General features: G+C 55.5%; 7 protein-coding genes across 7 annotated transcripts; 4 read left to right on the top strand and 3 right to left on the bottom strand.

Annotated features, from left to right (window-relative positions):
• Window positions 1–266: 266 nt before the first annotated feature.
• C8A04DRAFT_29878 (uncharacterized protein) lies at window positions 267–957 on the top strand (the record flags this gene model as incomplete). The annotated part of the gene is made up of 3 exons (XM_062781160.1): window positions 267–345; window positions 496–585; window positions 665–957. 3 exons carry the CDS (start codon window positions 267–269, stop codon window positions 955–957), a joined length of 462 nt encoding a protein of 153 aa, XP_062635801.1.
• Window positions 958–2,082: 1,125 nt separating this feature from the next.
• Window positions 2,083–3,282, top strand: C8A04DRAFT_29877 (uncharacterized protein; the record flags this gene model as incomplete). The annotated part of the gene is made up of 1 exon (XM_062781159.1): window positions 2,083–3,282. The coding sequence occupies one exon, from the start codon at window positions 2,083–2,085 to the stop codon at window positions 3,280–3,282; it is 1,200 nt and encodes a 399-aa protein (XP_062635800.1).
• Window positions 3,283–5,394: 2,112 nt separating this feature from the next.
• C8A04DRAFT_38240 (uncharacterized protein) lies at window positions 5,395–7,423 on the top strand (the record flags this gene model as incomplete). The annotated part of the gene is made up of 4 exons (XM_062784173.1): window positions 5,395–5,744; window positions 5,824–6,229; window positions 6,288–7,184; window positions 7,250–7,423. The coding sequence occupies 4 exons, from the start codon at window positions 5,395–5,397 to the stop codon at window positions 7,421–7,423; spliced, it is 1,827 nt and encodes a 608-aa protein (XP_062635799.1).
• An 877-nt stretch (window positions 7,424–8,300) lies between these two features.
• Window positions 8,301–10,469, bottom strand: C8A04DRAFT_38239 (uncharacterized protein; the record flags this gene model as incomplete). The annotated part of the gene is made up of 3 exons (XM_062784172.1): window positions 8,301–8,338; window positions 8,680–9,194; window positions 9,262–10,469. The coding sequence occupies 3 exons, from the start codon at window positions 10,467–10,469 to the stop codon at window positions 8,301–8,303; spliced, it is 1,761 nt and encodes a 586-aa protein (XP_062635798.1).
• A 1,153-nt stretch (window positions 10,470–11,622) lies between these two features.
• Window positions 11,623–12,804, top strand: C8A04DRAFT_29874 (cation efflux family-domain-containing protein; the record flags this gene model as incomplete). Its single annotated transcript, XM_062781158.1, has 2 exons — window positions 11,623–12,697; window positions 12,767–12,804. The coding sequence occupies 2 exons, from the start codon at window positions 11,623–11,625 to the stop codon at window positions 12,802–12,804; spliced, it is 1,113 nt and encodes a 370-aa protein (XP_062635797.1).
• A 541-nt stretch (window positions 12,805–13,345) lies between these two features.
• Window positions 13,346–14,439, bottom strand: C8A04DRAFT_38237 (kelch repeat protein; the record flags this gene model as incomplete). Its single annotated transcript, XM_062784171.1, has 2 exons — window positions 13,346–14,190; window positions 14,280–14,439. 2 exons carry the CDS (start codon window positions 14,437–14,439, stop codon window positions 13,346–13,348), a joined length of 1,005 nt encoding a protein of 334 aa, XP_062635796.1.
• Window positions 14,440–15,192: 753 nt separating this feature from the next.
• C8A04DRAFT_13205 (Ferroporti-1) lies at window positions 15,193–16,874 on the bottom strand (the record flags this gene model as incomplete). Its single annotated transcript, XM_062777622.1, has 3 exons — window positions 15,193–15,435; window positions 15,498–16,028; window positions 16,089–16,874. The coding sequence occupies 3 exons, from the start codon at window positions 16,872–16,874 to the stop codon at window positions 15,193–15,195; spliced, it is 1,560 nt and encodes a 519-aa protein (XP_062635795.1).
• Between the last annotated feature and the right edge of the window lie 207 nt (window positions 16,875–17,081).

Below are 17,081 nucleotides of genomic sequence, written 5' to 3'. Positions count from 1 at the left end.
GGGCCAAAGATCACAATCCACGTCAGGCCGCTAACCCCGGGCGAAGTGTCTAAGTTGTCTCACCGCCCGGAGAATTAAATCTCCAGAGTGAAGAGCCATCAGCCCCCGGGAGGTGGCAAGCGGGAAGCGGGACGCGAGGGCTGGCCGGGCAAAAAGATGGAGATAAAAGACCACCCCGAGGTACTTATCAACCTCAACATCAACAGACACTCTCCAAACTCCCCAACCAAACCCCAACCGCCACCTCAAGCTCCCAAACCGCGACCATGCAGCTGACCGCCCTCACACTCCTCGCCGGCGCCGTCGCGTCTGTGTCGGCCGCAGTCCTGGCCCCCAAGAATAATTGCGAGCGCTGCGAGCGCCACAAGCGACACATTCACCCTCTTTGCGAAGAGCGGGAAGCCCATCCAGGCTCGCGACAATAGGCTGTGGTTGTCGCTGCCCCCGGGCAGGCAGGAGCCCGTTGCGGCCCGAACGCACCGACACATGAGACAGCCACACTGTTTATCAACGACTGCGCGCTGTTTCTGTACGGCGGCGAGGGTCACTCACACCAAAAGTTGGGCGTCCACTTGAACAGAGAAGGTACGTTTACTGCTCTAACAAACGGAGATGTAATTAATTACCTACCTACCTACTGACCAACATGTTATTAATCAATTAGACCGGGACAACCTGGAGTACTTCGACGAGACCCGGAACTGGCCGGGCGAGACTGGCTTGACCCGCGACTGGACCGTCGACTGGGAAAGCAAGTCGGTGGAGTTTTTGAACATGGGTTACCTAGCATGCCCAACGCTCGACGGGACGTATACGATGGGGCTTACGCACAAAGATTCCCTCCCGGGAACCTCTCCAGGATGTATCGTGTTTAGTGTCCAGGCCTTCCGTGACGATACGCTGGTGGGCTGCGACTATTCCGAGGTGGTGAACCCGGACGACTTCTTGAAGATCTGACAAGAAGGGCTGTACTTGAATGTGTGACGGCGGAGCCAACAGGGGGTAAGCGAGTTGGCGCGGACTGGATAGAGGCGGTTGTGCAGTTGAGTGGTGCAAAAGGTTGGGAACAAAGACAGGGTAGGTAGCCAAGAGCCCCAGGACAAAGGGCCCGGGGTTGCGGTAAAACAGATGAGGCAGACAAAGCGGGTGGTTTGCATTTAGAATTCATCGGCTGTTCAATAAACAGACTGTTTAAAGCAAAGATCTGGATACGAGATCAGCACGTCGGGACAATTCCGTCTTGTGTTCAGCTTCGCTTGCTCAACAGTGTCAACCCTCCACACTGGGACTTAGAAAACCACCAAACTCTTCAATTCCAGCAACAAACGCAATGGAAACCATCCTCCCGCTCCGCAGACGCGCCATCCATCTCTACCTCGCCCATATACCCTCCACACCCACCACACACACCACCCGAAGTGCACCAGAACAGACAACAGAGGCCATACCCAACTTTGCCGCCTTCTCTTGGGCGCAACGTAGCCCTTCCGGCTGCTTCCTGGATGAACTCATCTCAGACGAGCTCATCTCACCTCGGACACTGCAGCCAAAATGCAGCACACAGCATGCAAAGGGGGAACAGTCCCGGACTTCATGATAGTGCGTTTGCACTAATTACTTGTCCTGCCGGTTAGCCGGTTACACGTGCTGTTCAACCTGACAGCTTTGTTAGACCGTTAGTGGAGTTGTACAAGACCCGGACAAGAGGGGTGGAAAGTCCAAGGAGAGGAACACAATGGGTATTCATGTGATGGTATTGTTTTGTATTTGAGTAGCAAGGAGTATTTAATAGAGCGCGGGACCTGCAGTTCCAATCGCAAGTGGCCAGCTGCTCTCGTGGCAATTTAATTACGGAAACAATAGGGAAAGAAATAAACGGAACGATCACTACCAAAAAGAACATAAAAGGAAAAAAACGGAGGAAAACAAGAAGGGGAAGGACACCAATACGGTAAACATATTCAACCCTAACCCTCGCTCCCCCTTAACAATCCCCCTTAACAATCCCCCTAACAACCCCCCTCAAACACCACACCCCTTAAACACCCTCCCAACACAATCAACACCTCCAAACAAAACACCATGTCGCTCCAACAAAACACCACGTCCCTCCCCGACGCCCCCCCAGACTCCCTCAACCTCAACCTCTCCCTCACCTCCGCCACCCAAATCTACGCCCACGGCGCCGACCGTATCGTCTGGTCCCTTCCCCCTCCTTATAACCCCACCGGGAAAGACAACGACATCCTCCCCCCTCCCTATACCCCCACCCCCCAAGACAACAACAACAACACCCTCCCGACCACAATCCTCAAACGCACCGCCTTCTCCCCGACCAACTCCGCCACCGAAGCAGCCACCCACCACTTCCTCACCAACCTCACCACCACTGCCCATCCTTCCCTCAAACTCGCCCATTTTCCGTCCCCGCGCGTCTTTGCCGAATGGACCTCCCGCGATAAAAAGCATCATTACCTCCTCGAGGAGCAAGTCCCCGGGACTACCCTGGGCGCCGCCTGGCCACGTCTCACCATGCGGCAGAAGGTAGCCGTCGCGGAAGAGGTTAGTTCGTGGATGTCACGCCTGGCACGGGCCTTCCCCGGTGAGAAAATGGAGAGTGTTTGCGGTCGACGGCTACCGGGTAACGGGTTTGTACCGCCATACATGGTGATTCTCAACGCGGACGAAGGACGCGGGCGGGAGGTGAGCGGGGACTGTTTGGGGGGTCGGTGGCGGACAGATGAGGAGGTGTGGCGGGGGGAGTTTTTGCCGCGATTGAGGGGGATGGGCGTGGAGGAGAGGGTGGTGAGGGAGGTGAGACGGACGATGCCGCCTGTTGAGACGGAACTGGCGCTGACGCATTGTGATTTGTATCATGGGAATGTGATGGTTGATACTGGGGAGGAGGGGGACGCGGAGTATCCGGATGGGATACAGGTTACGGGGATTATCGATTGGGAGAGTGCGGGTTACTGGCCGAAGTGGTTCCAGTTTGCGCGGATTACGTATGGGGTGGATGAGGAGGTGGATGACGAGTGGAAGTGGGTGCTGTCGGAGGCGTGTCGGAGGCGGATTCCGTTTGCAGATCATGGCCGGGTGTGGTGGGATGTGGTCACCACGTTGTGCGAGCGGCCGGGGAGTATGACGGCGCGCGCGTGGTTGGCGCTGTTGGGACGGTTTGTTGATAGGGGGGCGACAGAGGCGGAGTTGAGGGGGTATCAGAGGATGACCCGGGAGGAGGCGAGAAGGGAGATTGAGAGGCAGGCCGACGGTATGCTTTAGGAGTGTATAAAGTGGTGTAGATAGGTAGAACAGTGCGCAGGTTCGCACAATTCATTAATATCATAATTCGGTCCAAAGCCATACAACTGAATCCAGTGGGTGTCAATCTTGAGCCTAGAACGTCTCCAACGCAAATAAATGTGGGAAGTGTATAATACAAAGTGAGTGCCAATACCATTGGGTTGTTGACCTTCGTATCACTTGGGTTGACAGATAGAAACTGTACTAAGAGTGAGTAAGTTCTAATTATTAGTACGTGACTTAGTCACCCGGCCTAGCCTGACCCGTGATATGCCACAAACCCTAGTCGTTCATGCCTTTCGAGAGTTCTGATGGACTCTCTAAACCTGTTTGTCGAGTGCGAGCACAGGACCGTCCTTTTACCTGGTTGCGGTTTTAGCCCCTTTTCGTATTCGTTCACTAGTCCTGCATGCAGCTCTGCTCGTCACGTTGTGCGTTAGCTCCCAATACACTAGTGTAAACTAGTTTCCCCAATCGCAACCATTCCGACATCCGACCTCGTGGCCTCTGCAGCCATGTGGTAAATGCTCGGACGTTTTATTTAGCTTGCTGGTCTCGGTTGGATGTATTGGGCGCCATGTGCTAGCGCATGTCGATGTTGACATTGGCGGTCAACTTGGACATACTGGTATTAATTGATTGACTACACTACTACCCGGATGCGGTACCGAGGAGTTCACCGAGAAGTTGAGGCCCTTGTTTGTTGCTACTGGATAACGAGAACAGGCTGCGAGTGCGTGCATGTAATATGTAATTAATAAATCGCCTGAACGTTGGGACGGACGGAAGGGAAAGGTCGGACGGAAGACAGAATGGCTTGGCGATGAGTCTGGCCGATGGGACGGAACCGAAGCGAGACGCTATCTGTCCGAATATCTCAGGGGAGAATTTGTGCGAATTACTAAGGTATGTAGGTAGGGACGAAATGAGATCGAAGACTATCAAGAGGATTCATTCCGGTGAGATTGAAAAGAGGTGGAATTGGGATGCGGTGCTTTCGATTGGGCACCACACGCTCGGGATTGGTGTGGTTGCTACAGAGACAACCCGCTTGAAAGGAATTGCTGGTGTGGCACAACTTCTCAACCATTTCTTCTTTCGCCGTTTTCTCCTACGACTGGACCTGAAGTCTAGACCGTGCCTTCCCCGCGCCGGACAATGGCAAGCTTTCAATGGAGTAGCTTCCATCGGCGGGTGGGGATGGTGTTGCGGGTTGCTCTTGCGCTTCGGCTCACAAATTAACCCCGATTTTAGCGTCGTCGCTTCCTTGAAGTTCCCCCTCCAGCCCCCGCGGTTCTGCATGGTGGCTTGTTTTGGGGGCTCTCGGTCGTTGCCGAGCCCCAGGATCACCGCGCCGATCCGGGCGAAGGGCCTGACGGAGAATTTTAGTGCCGTCCTTGGTCATTTCAGTTCAGTCTCCTTTGCACCTTTTTGGCGGTGTCATTTAGGGTTATTTTTGGGTCGGTCGTTCGGATCCAACAAACCGACAATAACAAAGGTTACGCTTTGAGGCACGTTCCCCAGAGCGAAATGCTCTTGGCCGGAAAGACGGGAACCCAAGCGTCAATAGCTCGAGGTACGCGGCTTGGTTTGGACGCGGGTCTCTCCCGGGCAGCGTCGAAACGCCCAATCTCGCTGGAATTCTTCCGGTTGCTGGCGTCTCCCTGCAATTCCGGTTTCCGGCCGCCCCATCGACTTGGCTCTTTCGGGCATGGCTCGGCACGGCCACCCACTGAGACGGCGCCGGGCCACGGCCTGGGGTGGTATCGATGCAGGAACGGGAAGCGAGCGAGACCACCAACCGCAGCGGCCTAGCAACCCTTCTGGAAGACCAGCCGGGACCCCCCAGAGAACGACCACACCGTGATGGCGAACGATCCCACGTTGTCGAACCCCCCGGCCGAGGCGCCACCCCGCCATGCTCCCGGCCTTAAAGTCCACCCTTCCCGCGATCTGCGGCGGTTCCCATCTTCGGACCCGGCCTCGATCTCGATCTCCCCAAAACGGCCACCGTCACCGGTCTTTGTCACTGCCGTCGCGGTCGTTGTTGTCCTCGTCCTCTGCGCGCTCGTGCAGCCAGTGCTCAAAGTCATGAAGGGCGGACTCTTCAGTTCGCTATGCAGCGCGTTGCTGCTGCTCCTCGGCCAAAACGCGGCGGGCCATGAGCACGGCCAGCTCGAGGGCTACGAGACGTCAAAATGGGTGCTGCGACGAAGTGCGGGCGCCCAGTACGCGTGCAAGTGCTACCCGGGGGATTCCTGCTGGCCCAACAATGGTCAATGGCAGAAGCTCAACAACACGGTCAACGGGAATCTGCGCATCAATATCCCGCCTGGCGCGCCGTGTTACAACACGTTTAAGGGACCGTTGGGGGATGTCAGGACGTACAACAAGCCCGAGTGTGACCGAGTGACGGCGAACTTTGCGGATGAGCAGTTCCAGTGAGTTGTCTGTTTCTTTCGGGTCGCTTCCCGTGGCCGAAAAGGTAGTCCAAGTCGGAGAAAATACTGAGAAATCTAGAATCGAATTGCCTGCCGCCGGCCTCTGGACGTATTTCACCAACGACACCTGCCGCCCGACGACAACCCCCACCGACACGTGCACGCTGGGTTATTACCCGGTCCTCGTCATCAAGGCCAAGACTACAGCGCACATCCAGGCCGGCGTCAAGTTTGCGCGCGACAACAACCTGCGCCTGATCATCCGTAACACGGGCCACGACTTCCTCGGTCGCAGCGTCGGCTGGGGCGCCCTCGTCATTAACACGCACAGTTTTCAGGACATCAAGGTCTCTAACTCGTATAGCGGGCCGTCAGGCTACAAGGGGTCGACTATTACGGTCGGCGCTGGCGTCCAGGCGTTCCAGGCGCTCAAGAAGTTGAATGCCCTGAGCCCGCCCAAGGTGATGGTCACTGGCGAGTGTGCGGTACGTTGATATCTCATGTCTGTAAACATTTATGAGCAGTCAATGCTGACTGCCCCAGACGGTTGGTGTAGCCGGCGGTCTCGTCCAGGGCGGCGGCCACGGCCCGTTGACAAGCCTGTACGGTTTCCTCGCCGACACAGCGCTGGAGTTCAAGGTCATCACAGCCGACGGCGCGCTCAAGACGGCCAATGCCAACACCAACGCGGACCTCTTCTGGGCCCTCCGGGGCGGCGGCCCAGCCTCATTCGGCGTCATTGTCGAAGCGACCTACAAAACCTTCGACGACAAGCCCAGCGCGGGCGTGCTCCTCGACATTAACCTCAACGGCGCGGCCGACCCGGCGCTTTTCTGGGAAGGCATCCGCATCTTCCACAGCTACACCACCCACTTCGTCGACAACGGCCTGTACGTCTACTACGAGCTCGGCACCGCCGGCCAAAACCTGCATGTGCACCCCTTTGTGGGCGTCGGCAAGACCCCCGCGGAACTGCAGGCCGTGCTACAGCCGTTCCTCGACGATCTGAACGCCGCCGGCGTGCCATACACCAGCAGCGCCGCGAACTTCAAGACCTTCTACGACCTGTACCAGGCGCAGTTCGAGACCGAAGTCGCGGGTAACTCGGCGCTGACGGGCGGATGGACGATTGCACGGGAGGATGTGGCCGCCGAGGGGGGCAACGACGCCGTGATCGAGGCTTTCAAGACGGTGCTGGGTGCGGGGTCGTTCATGATCGGGCATATCTGGAGTGCCGGACACGGTCTGCCCCAGGCCGAATGGGCCAACAGCGCCGTGCACCCGACCTTCCGGCAGGTGGTGGACAAGCTGATCACCATTGTGCCTGTGTCCGGAAATGCACCGCTGGCAGACAAGGCGGCGGCGCAGGATCGGTTGACGAATGTTGTGGATGCTGCGCTGCGGAAGGCATCGCCCAATGGGTGTGCTTATATCAATGAGGTGAGTTTTCCCATATCTGTATCAGTATTAGTACCGGTAAGGGCAGTGCTGACAAATGAACACAGGCCGACCCCTACGAACCAAACTGGCAGACGGCGTTTTGGGGCGACAACTATGCCCGACTGCTGAAGCTGAGACAAAAGTATGATCCGAATGGGGTGTTTTATGCCGTGTCCACTCCCGGGACGGAGAAGTGGGTGCAGATTGAGACGGGGACAAGGTTGTGTTTGAAGTTGTAGTGGTTGAATTGGACGGTGGGATGCTGCGGAGTTTGGGCCGGTGGCTTTTCTCTTTGGTTGGATTGTTCCAAGGCACATTGCCCTGACATGTATTATATGGATTCAACTATCTATATGGCCTTGATGCGTCCGTTTGTGACAGGCTTGAGCCCTTCATCTTGTTGATGTTGCCTGTGTGATTTCCTGGATACGGGGGAGGTAGTTACCAAGCTCTTTGTTCCCATCTGTCCTTTACCCCGTCCTGGGGTCCTCCACGGGATCGGGTTGCGCTCGTATGATCTCGAATTAGACATTGACCTTGCTATGATAGGCGAGAGGTTTGATGCTTTGCTTGAGAGAACGTTGGAGCTTTTTAATTGATAATCATATTTGATATCTCACCAAACTCCATCAGTGAAAGCATACTCATGGGACTTGATGATGAGTGATTACAGTAATTTACATGACGAAAATGCCAAACATGTAGAATGAGGAGAGAAAGCCTATCAAAATAACCTCCTCTATGACAGGCCAGACGAGACTGGGCCAGAGCCCAACATAACAGAATTCCCAAACCCAACCCAACCGAGCTACCCGTCCATGTCAGCCATGCCGCGCCTTGCCCACAGTTACACTTTTAGGTTTTTACATAGTCCCCCAACTCCCATCTAAGTGTTGTACGAATAAACACCCATGATTTGAAGTGCGCCCGTCCCAAATGTCCCAAATGTCCCAGATCTCCCATGTATGTCTATGTATGCCAGTTGCCAAGCCATGCCATGCACTCATGATAAAACGGGTATTATCGTCATCATCCAGACAGCCGCAAGCCGTCCATATCCAGGCTCGTGTCATACAAACAGCCGTGAACAAAAGCTGAGCCCTTGAGACTGAGCGCTTAAAACGAGGCGACGCCGCCGTAGTCGCCACGATTACCTAGCAAACCCAGACGATATTAGCTCAACCCACCATACAACACAAAAGAGGATGGGATAGCCCGTAGCGTGGATATCACCATCACTCCCACCTCCCCCTCTTCGCACTGGGTTCCTCACCCTGAAATCCTGACTCCTCAAAGCCCCGCGACCGACCGCCGCCAAAACCGCCTCCACCACCACGGCCACGACCACGGCCACCACCGCCTCCACGGCCATTGCTGTTGAACCCGCCACGGCCTCGGCCGCCGCCACGGTCCCCACCGAAGGTGTTGTTCCTGTCGCTGTTGAAACCGCCCCGGCCGCCACGTCCGCCACGTCCGCCGCGTCCACGATCATTACCAGGGAAATTGTTGTCACGGAAACCACTCCCACGACCACCACGGAAGTCACCACCGCGGGGACTGAACCCGCGGTCCCCACCGTCGCCAAACCCGTTACTCTCCCCGTCTCTGTCTCCCCATGCCCCTCTGCTCGACGAGCGGAACCCTGCACCACCCCTTCCACCACGCCTGGACTCCCTCTCCTCCCCACCCGTCAGCGCCGGTTTTGGGCCCCTTCTCGACGGGACGGAGGTCGTGTCTCGTTTGGCTACCACCAACCCCGGCACACCCTTCAACCCCATATTCCCGATCGTCATGGGGTTCAGCCCAGGGATCTCAGAGAGGCCAAACGACGTGGCGAATCGGTTGCCTAATTCGACGACACCCGCGGGGTCGAGGCGGTACCTTTTCATCATTGATTTGATGAAGCCCAGGTTGCCGACGTAGGCTTGGATCTTGGGCTCCTCTGGCACTTTCTCGAGGGCACTGGCGATTTTGGTGGCCGAGGGCCAGTTTGCTGCGGAGGGGTGGGTGCTGGGAATGTTAGTGAGGATGATGGCTCTATGCCACGAACGCGGAAAAGAAAAAAGAAAAGACATACAAGGGGCCATCGTTCTTGATGGGAAACTGCGGGTTGCTGCGGATAAACCACATCTCCTCGGGAGCCAGCACCATAACGGCCTCACCCGACTTGCCGGCGCGTCCAGTGCGTCCGACGCGGTGGACATACTGCTCCTTCTCGCTCGGGACACCGACTTGCACGACCAAATCGATATCCGGGAAATCCATTCCGCGACCGACAACGTCCGACGCAAACAACAGCCCGCTCTCGGTCTCTTTGAATTCCTTCACCGTGCGCGTGCGCTGCGTCTGCGACATACGCGATTGCATTTGGAAAACAGGCAGCCGCGGCGGAGCAGCCCCGCCTGTGTGGCCAAAAATGTGGTACAGCAGTGCGGCGTGGCGGGCCGTCGGGCTGAAGATGACCGCCTTGAGCTCGCGGTTGTCGGCGCAGGCGCAGGCCAGCACCGAGTGGAGCGTGGGCAGGATGTCGTCCACGCTGTCGACCGGGTAGACGGTCTGCGGGACGGTATCGATGGTGGGCACCTCGTCCTTGTCGATAGTCGACAGGTGCACGTGGTCATCTCTCAGTACCATCGGCAGCATCTTCTTAATCTCGGGCGGGATCGTCGCGCTGAAGCACATGCCTTGCCAGCCCGCCGTTTTCTTCGGGGGAATCTGCTCCAGGATGCGCCGCAAGTCGGGCGCGAAGCCGGCATCCAGCATACGGTCGGCCTCATCGAGCACCACGGCGCGGATTTTGCTTAGCTTCTCGCGCGGCGCGTCGTCACGGAGATAGTCGTTCAGGCGGCCCGGGGTGGCCACCAGCACGGTCGGCTTGCCATTGAGGAAACGCTTCAGCTGCGGCGCCTTGTTGGCGCCACCAACAGCGAGGTGGCATTCCACAGGCGGCGAGCAGGCGCTGGTCAACTTGTCGCACTCGTCTTTGATCTGCTGGGCCAGCTCGCGGGTTGGCGCCATGACGAGCAGGCCGACTGACGACCTGTCCAGGTCCGGCGCCGACAGCAGGTTCTGCAGGGCCGGCAACAAAAAGGCGAGCGTCTTGCCCGTGCCCGTCTTGGCCTGCACCAGGCAGTCCTGCGTAAAGCTCGGCAGCGACAGCACTTTTTCCTGGACGGGAGTCATGTTCACAAAGTTGTGGTTACTGAGCGCCTGGAGCAGCTGCGGCTGCAGCCGCCCCTCCAGGTCGGCGTACAGCTTGCCATTGCTAGCGTCGGTGGTCAACATTGCTGCGGTCGTTGCAAAGGTACGGGGCCGAACGAGCAGTGTTTGCTGTTGGGTGACGGTGGTCGAAACTGCAGTTTGCAGCGCTCGTGGCGACTGCAGGATGCGCTTGTGCGAATGAATCGAGAAACCAATCGCAGTTCGCCAAAGTTGGGTAAGTTGAACCATCACGAGGCAGGGAAAGACACGGAAATCCAGCGACTTTTGAGGAAAGTCAGTTGGAACGTGTTGCTTTTTGCCTGGTTGGTGAGGGAAGGCGCAAGCGGAAAGAGATCTCGACTGAAACTTTTCAACTTTTTGGCAGGGATCTTGTTATCGATTCTGATTGGCTGGTGCGCTGCAGTATCAGGGCCCAGGCCCACAGTTGTGAGTTGCAGTTGCCAGATCAATCTTGGCATCTGCCAAAGCTGATTCACACAGAGCTGCTGAGAGAGCGGGAGACTGGCAATTGCAGTCAACAGCGTTCCGTTTTGAGCATCTCAGCTAACCACATGCGGAACCCTAGCTCAAGGAATTTGCGTTTGAGAGTCAGTCAATGTGCCGATGTAGGCAAGGCATTGCGCAGAGCCTGCAAAGGATCTTGAAAAGTACCCAAGTTATTTCTCAACTGTTCGCCATGAAAATCGGTAATCCTACTCTTATGTTCGGGTGACCTCACTCTATCAATCTCATTTCACGCCCCGCTTCCCCACCCAATTGCTCATCCGAGTTGTGAGGCAGTTTTCTGATCAATCTCATTCGGCAATCCCCATCATATCTGCCCCTACGGGTTACTGCCCCTCTACCTAGAAAAGGGCCACCTTCTTGACTAGTTCATTCTTCTCTTGTTGTCTTTTCCTCAAAATTGTTGATACTCGTAGAATTGTCACTGGACAGACAGTCGAAACACTTGGACCCTTCCACCGGGGCTGACTGGTACTGGTGTGGGCCCAGCCTATCACATTCTTCCCCGCTCTTTATGTAGCTACACAGTATGTACACCCGAACGTAGCGGTGGATAAAGTCCCCTTTAATACTACCTAATCTGAGACGTATCATTTAGCATCCTAGCGGCTTGGCAGGTGGCAACACCCCAAGCCTCTTTCCACAACCACTCGGCGCCAACCCCAGCAATATATCCATATCTTCTTCATCATCATTGCAATTGGCGGTCAACATGAACATGGACACACTTCCCTTCGCAAGCGACGTTGAGCTTGAGCGGCTGCGCAATTCCCTCGTCAACCCGCCCAACTCATCCTCCTTGACCAACCGGTTTCACCGGCGAGTTCGCCGGGCGCACAATTACCACACGACGCAAAATCTACACATCAACCGTCTCATCCAGGTGGCCGAAGACCCCACAGCAGCGCGACTGTTAGACGGCGAACCAGACACCTCGGCCTTTCACGTAAAAGCCGCTGTTTACGCCTCCATCTATGGCACCATCCTCGTCGCCGCGCTGCAAATCTACGCGGCCGTCACGACTCGCTCCCTATCACTCTTTGTCACAATGGCAGAGAGCTGCTGCGAGGCCTTCAGTAACATCGGCCTTAACTACCTGCATAAAAAGTCCAAACAGCTGAACGACTCAACCCGTTGGCCCGCGGGCGCAGGGCGCCTCTGCAACGCCGGTAATATCTGCTTCGCTTTCGCCTTGATGGCTGTCTCGCTGGTCCTGGTCGTCGAGTCGATCCGCGCTCTCGCGAGCGACAACCACGAGCTCGGAAAGTTCGAGATCGCCGCCATCGTCGCTGCGGCCTCTGGCTTTGGCATCAAGCTCTTCCTCGCTATCTACTGCTTCATATTCCGCAAGCACAGCAGCCAGCTGCAGATGCTGTGGGAGGACAACCGCAACGACTGCTTCGAGTACGGCTTTGCCATCTTCACCTCTGCCGCGGGCGCAAAGCTACAATGGTGGGTTGACCCGGCCGGCGCCATGCTCATTGCCTGCGTTATTATTGTCACCTGGATTGGCACGGTCCGATCCGAGTTTCTCGAACTCTGTGGCTTGGGAGCCTCGCCTAGCCTTGTGCAAGAAATTGTGTTTCTGACGCTTCGCCATTCCGATCTGATTCTGAAAGTCGATACTGTTCATGCGTATCACTGGGGGGAGGAATTCTTCGTCGAGGTGGACATTGTCATGGCGCCTGAGCGCAGCCTTCGCGAAGTCCATGATGTCGCGCAAGAACTACAAGACAAGCTTGAGACGGTCGAAGGGTTCGCCCGAGCTTTTGTGCACATTGATTACGGTAAGGCCCTCTTTAGAGAACTGTTTCGGTGGTTTATAATACAACCCACTAACCTTGTCTAAATTCTAGAAACATCACATACGCCCGAGCATCGCAAGACCCGCTAATCAAATCGGGAGTGGCTATGCCGTTTTGTAGCGTGGAAATCTAGCAGCTAATATCCGCCCTGTTGCACGACGGGCAAATGAACCCCAATCTAAAGAGAGTAAGAAAACATTCCTTCGGAAATCGCCATATCCAGACGTAATCTGGAGGTGTCTAACTGATTTTGAGTTTATGCAACCCCGAGCGTCTCAAAATAGCTTCCATGATACCTATAGGTCTAACGGGCTGGACCCTGTTGATGATCTTGAACACACTCGGCCAAGTCAAATACTCAGACACAGACACAACCGTCTGATCTCAGCGACCCGACGTTACACTGAACGTTTCTTGACGCTGGAGGGGGGCCACTGCCTGGGCCATATAGAGGTACCACGGGCAGGCCGTTCTTTTTTCTTTTTCTCCTTTTCCCTCCTCGAGTTTAGGATGCTCGTATAGTTGTCACCAGCTAGTTGCAATACACACTTTAGGGCCATTACATAACACCAGGTCAGATACGAATTTGTGGCGTGCCTGAGTAATAGCTCTGCTTAAGACTTGCCACGCCTACTCAAATTGCAGTTTCCATACATCTCTAAGCCTCGAGTTATCCTCCGCAAGACCGCCATGGATAATGGTAGCATACTCTCCATTATCGGCAACCATCACGTCTGCGCCAAACCAACCTCTCGGAAGTGGAGTGTCATCTTTTGGCTCAACCTTTGCCCACTCCTTGCGCTCGAGGTCAAAAGCCCATACATCTGCCAGCATTTTCCCCGCGCCGGCATGGCCTAGGGAGCTTGGGTCGCGCTCCCCGAACATAGTCAGAAGAAAGTCTTTCCCCTTCACCTTCACCGCGACAAGTGCGCTGACGCTCCGTGGTTCGGGTCCGTGGATACCGTCGGGTGTGAAAGAAATCGTTGACCAGTTATGAACTGCAAGGTCAAAGACATCAATTGCACCACCCTGCTCGCTCTCGCCGTCAAAGCCATTCATGCGGTACAGCCTCCCGTTACTGAAGGTAATTGACGTCCCTCCGCGGGCAGGTGGCGGGGCAGACGGTAACTCGGTCCAGGTTTTTGACGGAACATTAAACGACCAGAGGTCGGATAGACGGCCCTTTTCAGGGCACCCGGCGTGAACGTAGATGTTATCGTTGCCATCCGAGGTCATGGAGTGATAGCTGCGAGCGGCGGGGTACGGTGCAGAGGAATCTGCGGGCTCGATGAGTTCCCAGAGAAGCTGCTTCGGTGTGTAGCGCCAGAGCGCGCCTTTCTCCTCAATAGGCGCCATAGCGAGGCCGCCTCGCCCGGAAAACAGATACAGCGCCTCCTTAACGGCAACGCTAGCTACGCCCACGCGGGGAGTCGGCGCTTCTGTAGGTGCCTCAAGGGTAATGGCGGCGGTAGATCCTGGGAAGCAAGTCGTCAGCTGGTCCTACAGGAGGTACATAATCAGCAGTTTATAGATCAGAACAGCAGTATCGTACCGTGTCCGGGACTAAGCTCGATGAGGTCAAGTCGATTGTCTACTGGTTCTCGGGGGAGCAACTCTCCGCCAAAGACCCATGCCTGAGAGTGTAACACGGAAAACGATTGGGATGAGCGTCCGAGTCGCTCACTTGAGGCTAGCCGAGTCCATCTGGCTGAAAGGTTGGCCATGGTGAGACACTGTTGGAGAAAAGCGAAGTTTGAAGCTGCGTAGAGTAAGGGGTAGTTTTTAGGAATAGGAAGTTTTCGCAGTGCTGCGGAGGTTAACCCTCGATGGGTAGGTACGGTGTAGGCGGTCTGTGCGCCGAGTGGGGGAAGACGCCGGCCAGAGGCTGTGACGGCAAAAGACAATCGACAATTGCCGCAGCAAGTGGGCCTTTTTTATACTGTGACACCAGCCAATGGCCCGATTACCTAGCGCGGGGAGTGCCAGAGGGCTGAATCATGCAACAGTCAATAGGCCGTACAGGCAAGTGCTCACCAACATCACCACAGCTGGGGTGAGCATGCCGATAGACCTGCAGGGCGCTCACCAGTATTATCGAGGTCACGAAGAAGTGCCATGAAGGCGATGATTGACCATTACAGTTTAGAATCAGTCGTTTACGAGAAACGCTAAACTCCGCAATAGGTGGGCGATACAAGCAGTTAGCTAAGGAAAGATGGTCTCAGATGAAGAGGCAGGAAATTATTGATGGAGATAATAGAGTATTAGCACCAGTGAGAGGCGACTATCAACGGTGAGAAGGTAGGAAACCTAAGGTACCTGCCTGATCATATGTTTCGCTAATTACATTGCCGCTGATCTTTCGAATAGCTATAACTTGCCTTTCATGAGGCTTTTGGCTTTAACGAGGGTCACCCTGTTTCGAGTACCTCACTACCTTTCGCAAACCCCTTTCATAGGGGGGGTCCTAAGATTCATTATACATCTACTTTAGGATCGAGACACGACGGTACATGGATGAGATGTCCCCTACGCCGGCGCAAAAAAGAGGCATAGAATCCACCCGCTAGATAGACAGCTGCAACGCTGACAAGGACTGGCCACTGGAACGAGCTTGGTTTTGACCAGATGATCGTCAGGGCCCATGCAAACATGTCGAACACGTTCTGGAACGAGGTCTCGGTAGTGGAGAATATTCCCCTGCGATCGCCTTGGACTTCCTGGGCGGGAGTTAGTCAGCACGGGGATACAGGGAGGGAGAATGGAGGCGGAATATAATTACATCTTGCACGATATTCTGCGCCGATAGGTCAAACCCCCAGAGGCCAATACGACTTAAAGCCACAGCAACGGTGAGTCCTGCAGCTGGCATAAGGTTGGTCAATGGGTAGCCACGCCCGTAATAGTAGAAGAACCATGAGACACCAACGGCAAGCCACGTCATCTGCCAGCTGATAGACCACAAACCCGTTCGGATGACGCCAATGCGCTTCATTAGGCGGGGTGCGATCCAGGTAGCGCTGAGCTCGAATATTGTCGAGACACCGCGTATGATGCCTACTTGCCACAAGTTGATGTTGGAAGCAAGCAGGTATGTCAGCATCTGGCCAGAGAACGATAGCACCGTGAGGTATAGTAGAGAGAGACAAAGCGACGGAATAACTGCTGGGTGGCCAAAGTACAGACGTAAGGAGGGTATCATTAGGATCTGCGATGCTATACGCTGAAACCGCTGTCGGAAAGTGGTGTACGGCAATTGCTGGTGGTTCGACGTGCTCGTGGAACGGCGGAGAGCTGGAACCCTGCGGAATACCTAGTAATCTTTCAGCACCCGGTCCTCAGCAACGAGGCATCTTTGGGATCGCAAAATTACCGTCTCAATACAAAGGTATTCCACCAGAACTGACGCCAGGTGCATACCGAGAGTCGAGCAAACAGCAGTCGGGACAGATGCTGCGGCGATCAGGGCGATAGTCAAAGGGCCAAGCAGCTTGCAGAACAGATCGATGCGGCGCATTCGAGCATTCATCATCCTCCGAGCGGCCTCGTTGCCCTCAGTGATGACAACGACCCAATCTCTCTCGACCGAGACCAGATTCACCCCGGCAGAAAGCTTCTCCACGCAGGCCAGAATCACGGTGGCTGAGAAGAGCCCATCCAGCGCCTGGGTACTGAGGGGCTGCTCCAACATGACCCAAAAGAGGCCGCATGAAGCGGCGACAGCGACGCGCTGGCTGACAATGGAGGTGCGAACAATGGTTAGACGGTTGGCCTGGTCGATCCAATTGCCCACGGGTACGGTAAAGGCAATTGCGGCGACATTGCGAGTTAGGGCGTAGACGGAGATGGGCAGAAGGTTGTCAGGGAAGATGGAGGCGAGGAAGTAGACGACAGCGGCCTCGAATAAGCGGGAATTCCATGTTGACAGGAAGTGGGAGGCGTAAAGGCGGATGGTCAACGACTTGGAGATACCAACGGGGGCGAAGTTATGCTCTGGCAGTTCGCCAACATTTGCTGCGATGCCAGCCTCTTCTCTGGATTCTCGACCGAGAATCGCGTGGTAGGCTGGGACGCCGCTGTTGCCGGCGACTAGCTCAGTTGGTCGAGCAGATTGGTCAATTGTCGTTAGTTGGGTATCGTGTATACTGGCGTCAACCATTGTATATATCTGGATAGCTTTGCTGTGGCCTATAGCGGGTAATGTTTGACAGGTAAAATTCAAGACGGGTTCAAACCGAAACCGGAAACCCCCTCTGACCTCTGGCTTCGGCTAATAATTGACGGGATCCCCACTTATCGTCACGTGCTCGGCTCTAATATTTGAGGGTGGTTGTTGCCTTGCGCTGTCATTTCAATCTTTCCTCGT

This window comes from Dichotomopilus funicola (genome assembly GCF_033296635.1).
Source record: "Dichotomopilus funicola strain CBS 141.50 unplaced genomic scaffold C8A04scaffold_44, whole genome shotgun sequence".
In the NCBI taxonomy this organism is placed as follows: domain Eukaryota; kingdom Fungi; phylum Ascomycota; class Sordariomycetes; order Sordariales; family Chaetomiaceae; genus Dichotomopilus; species Dichotomopilus funicola.
Note: the sequence above shows the minus strand (reverse complement) of the source record. Positions and strands in the feature narration are given on the sequence as shown.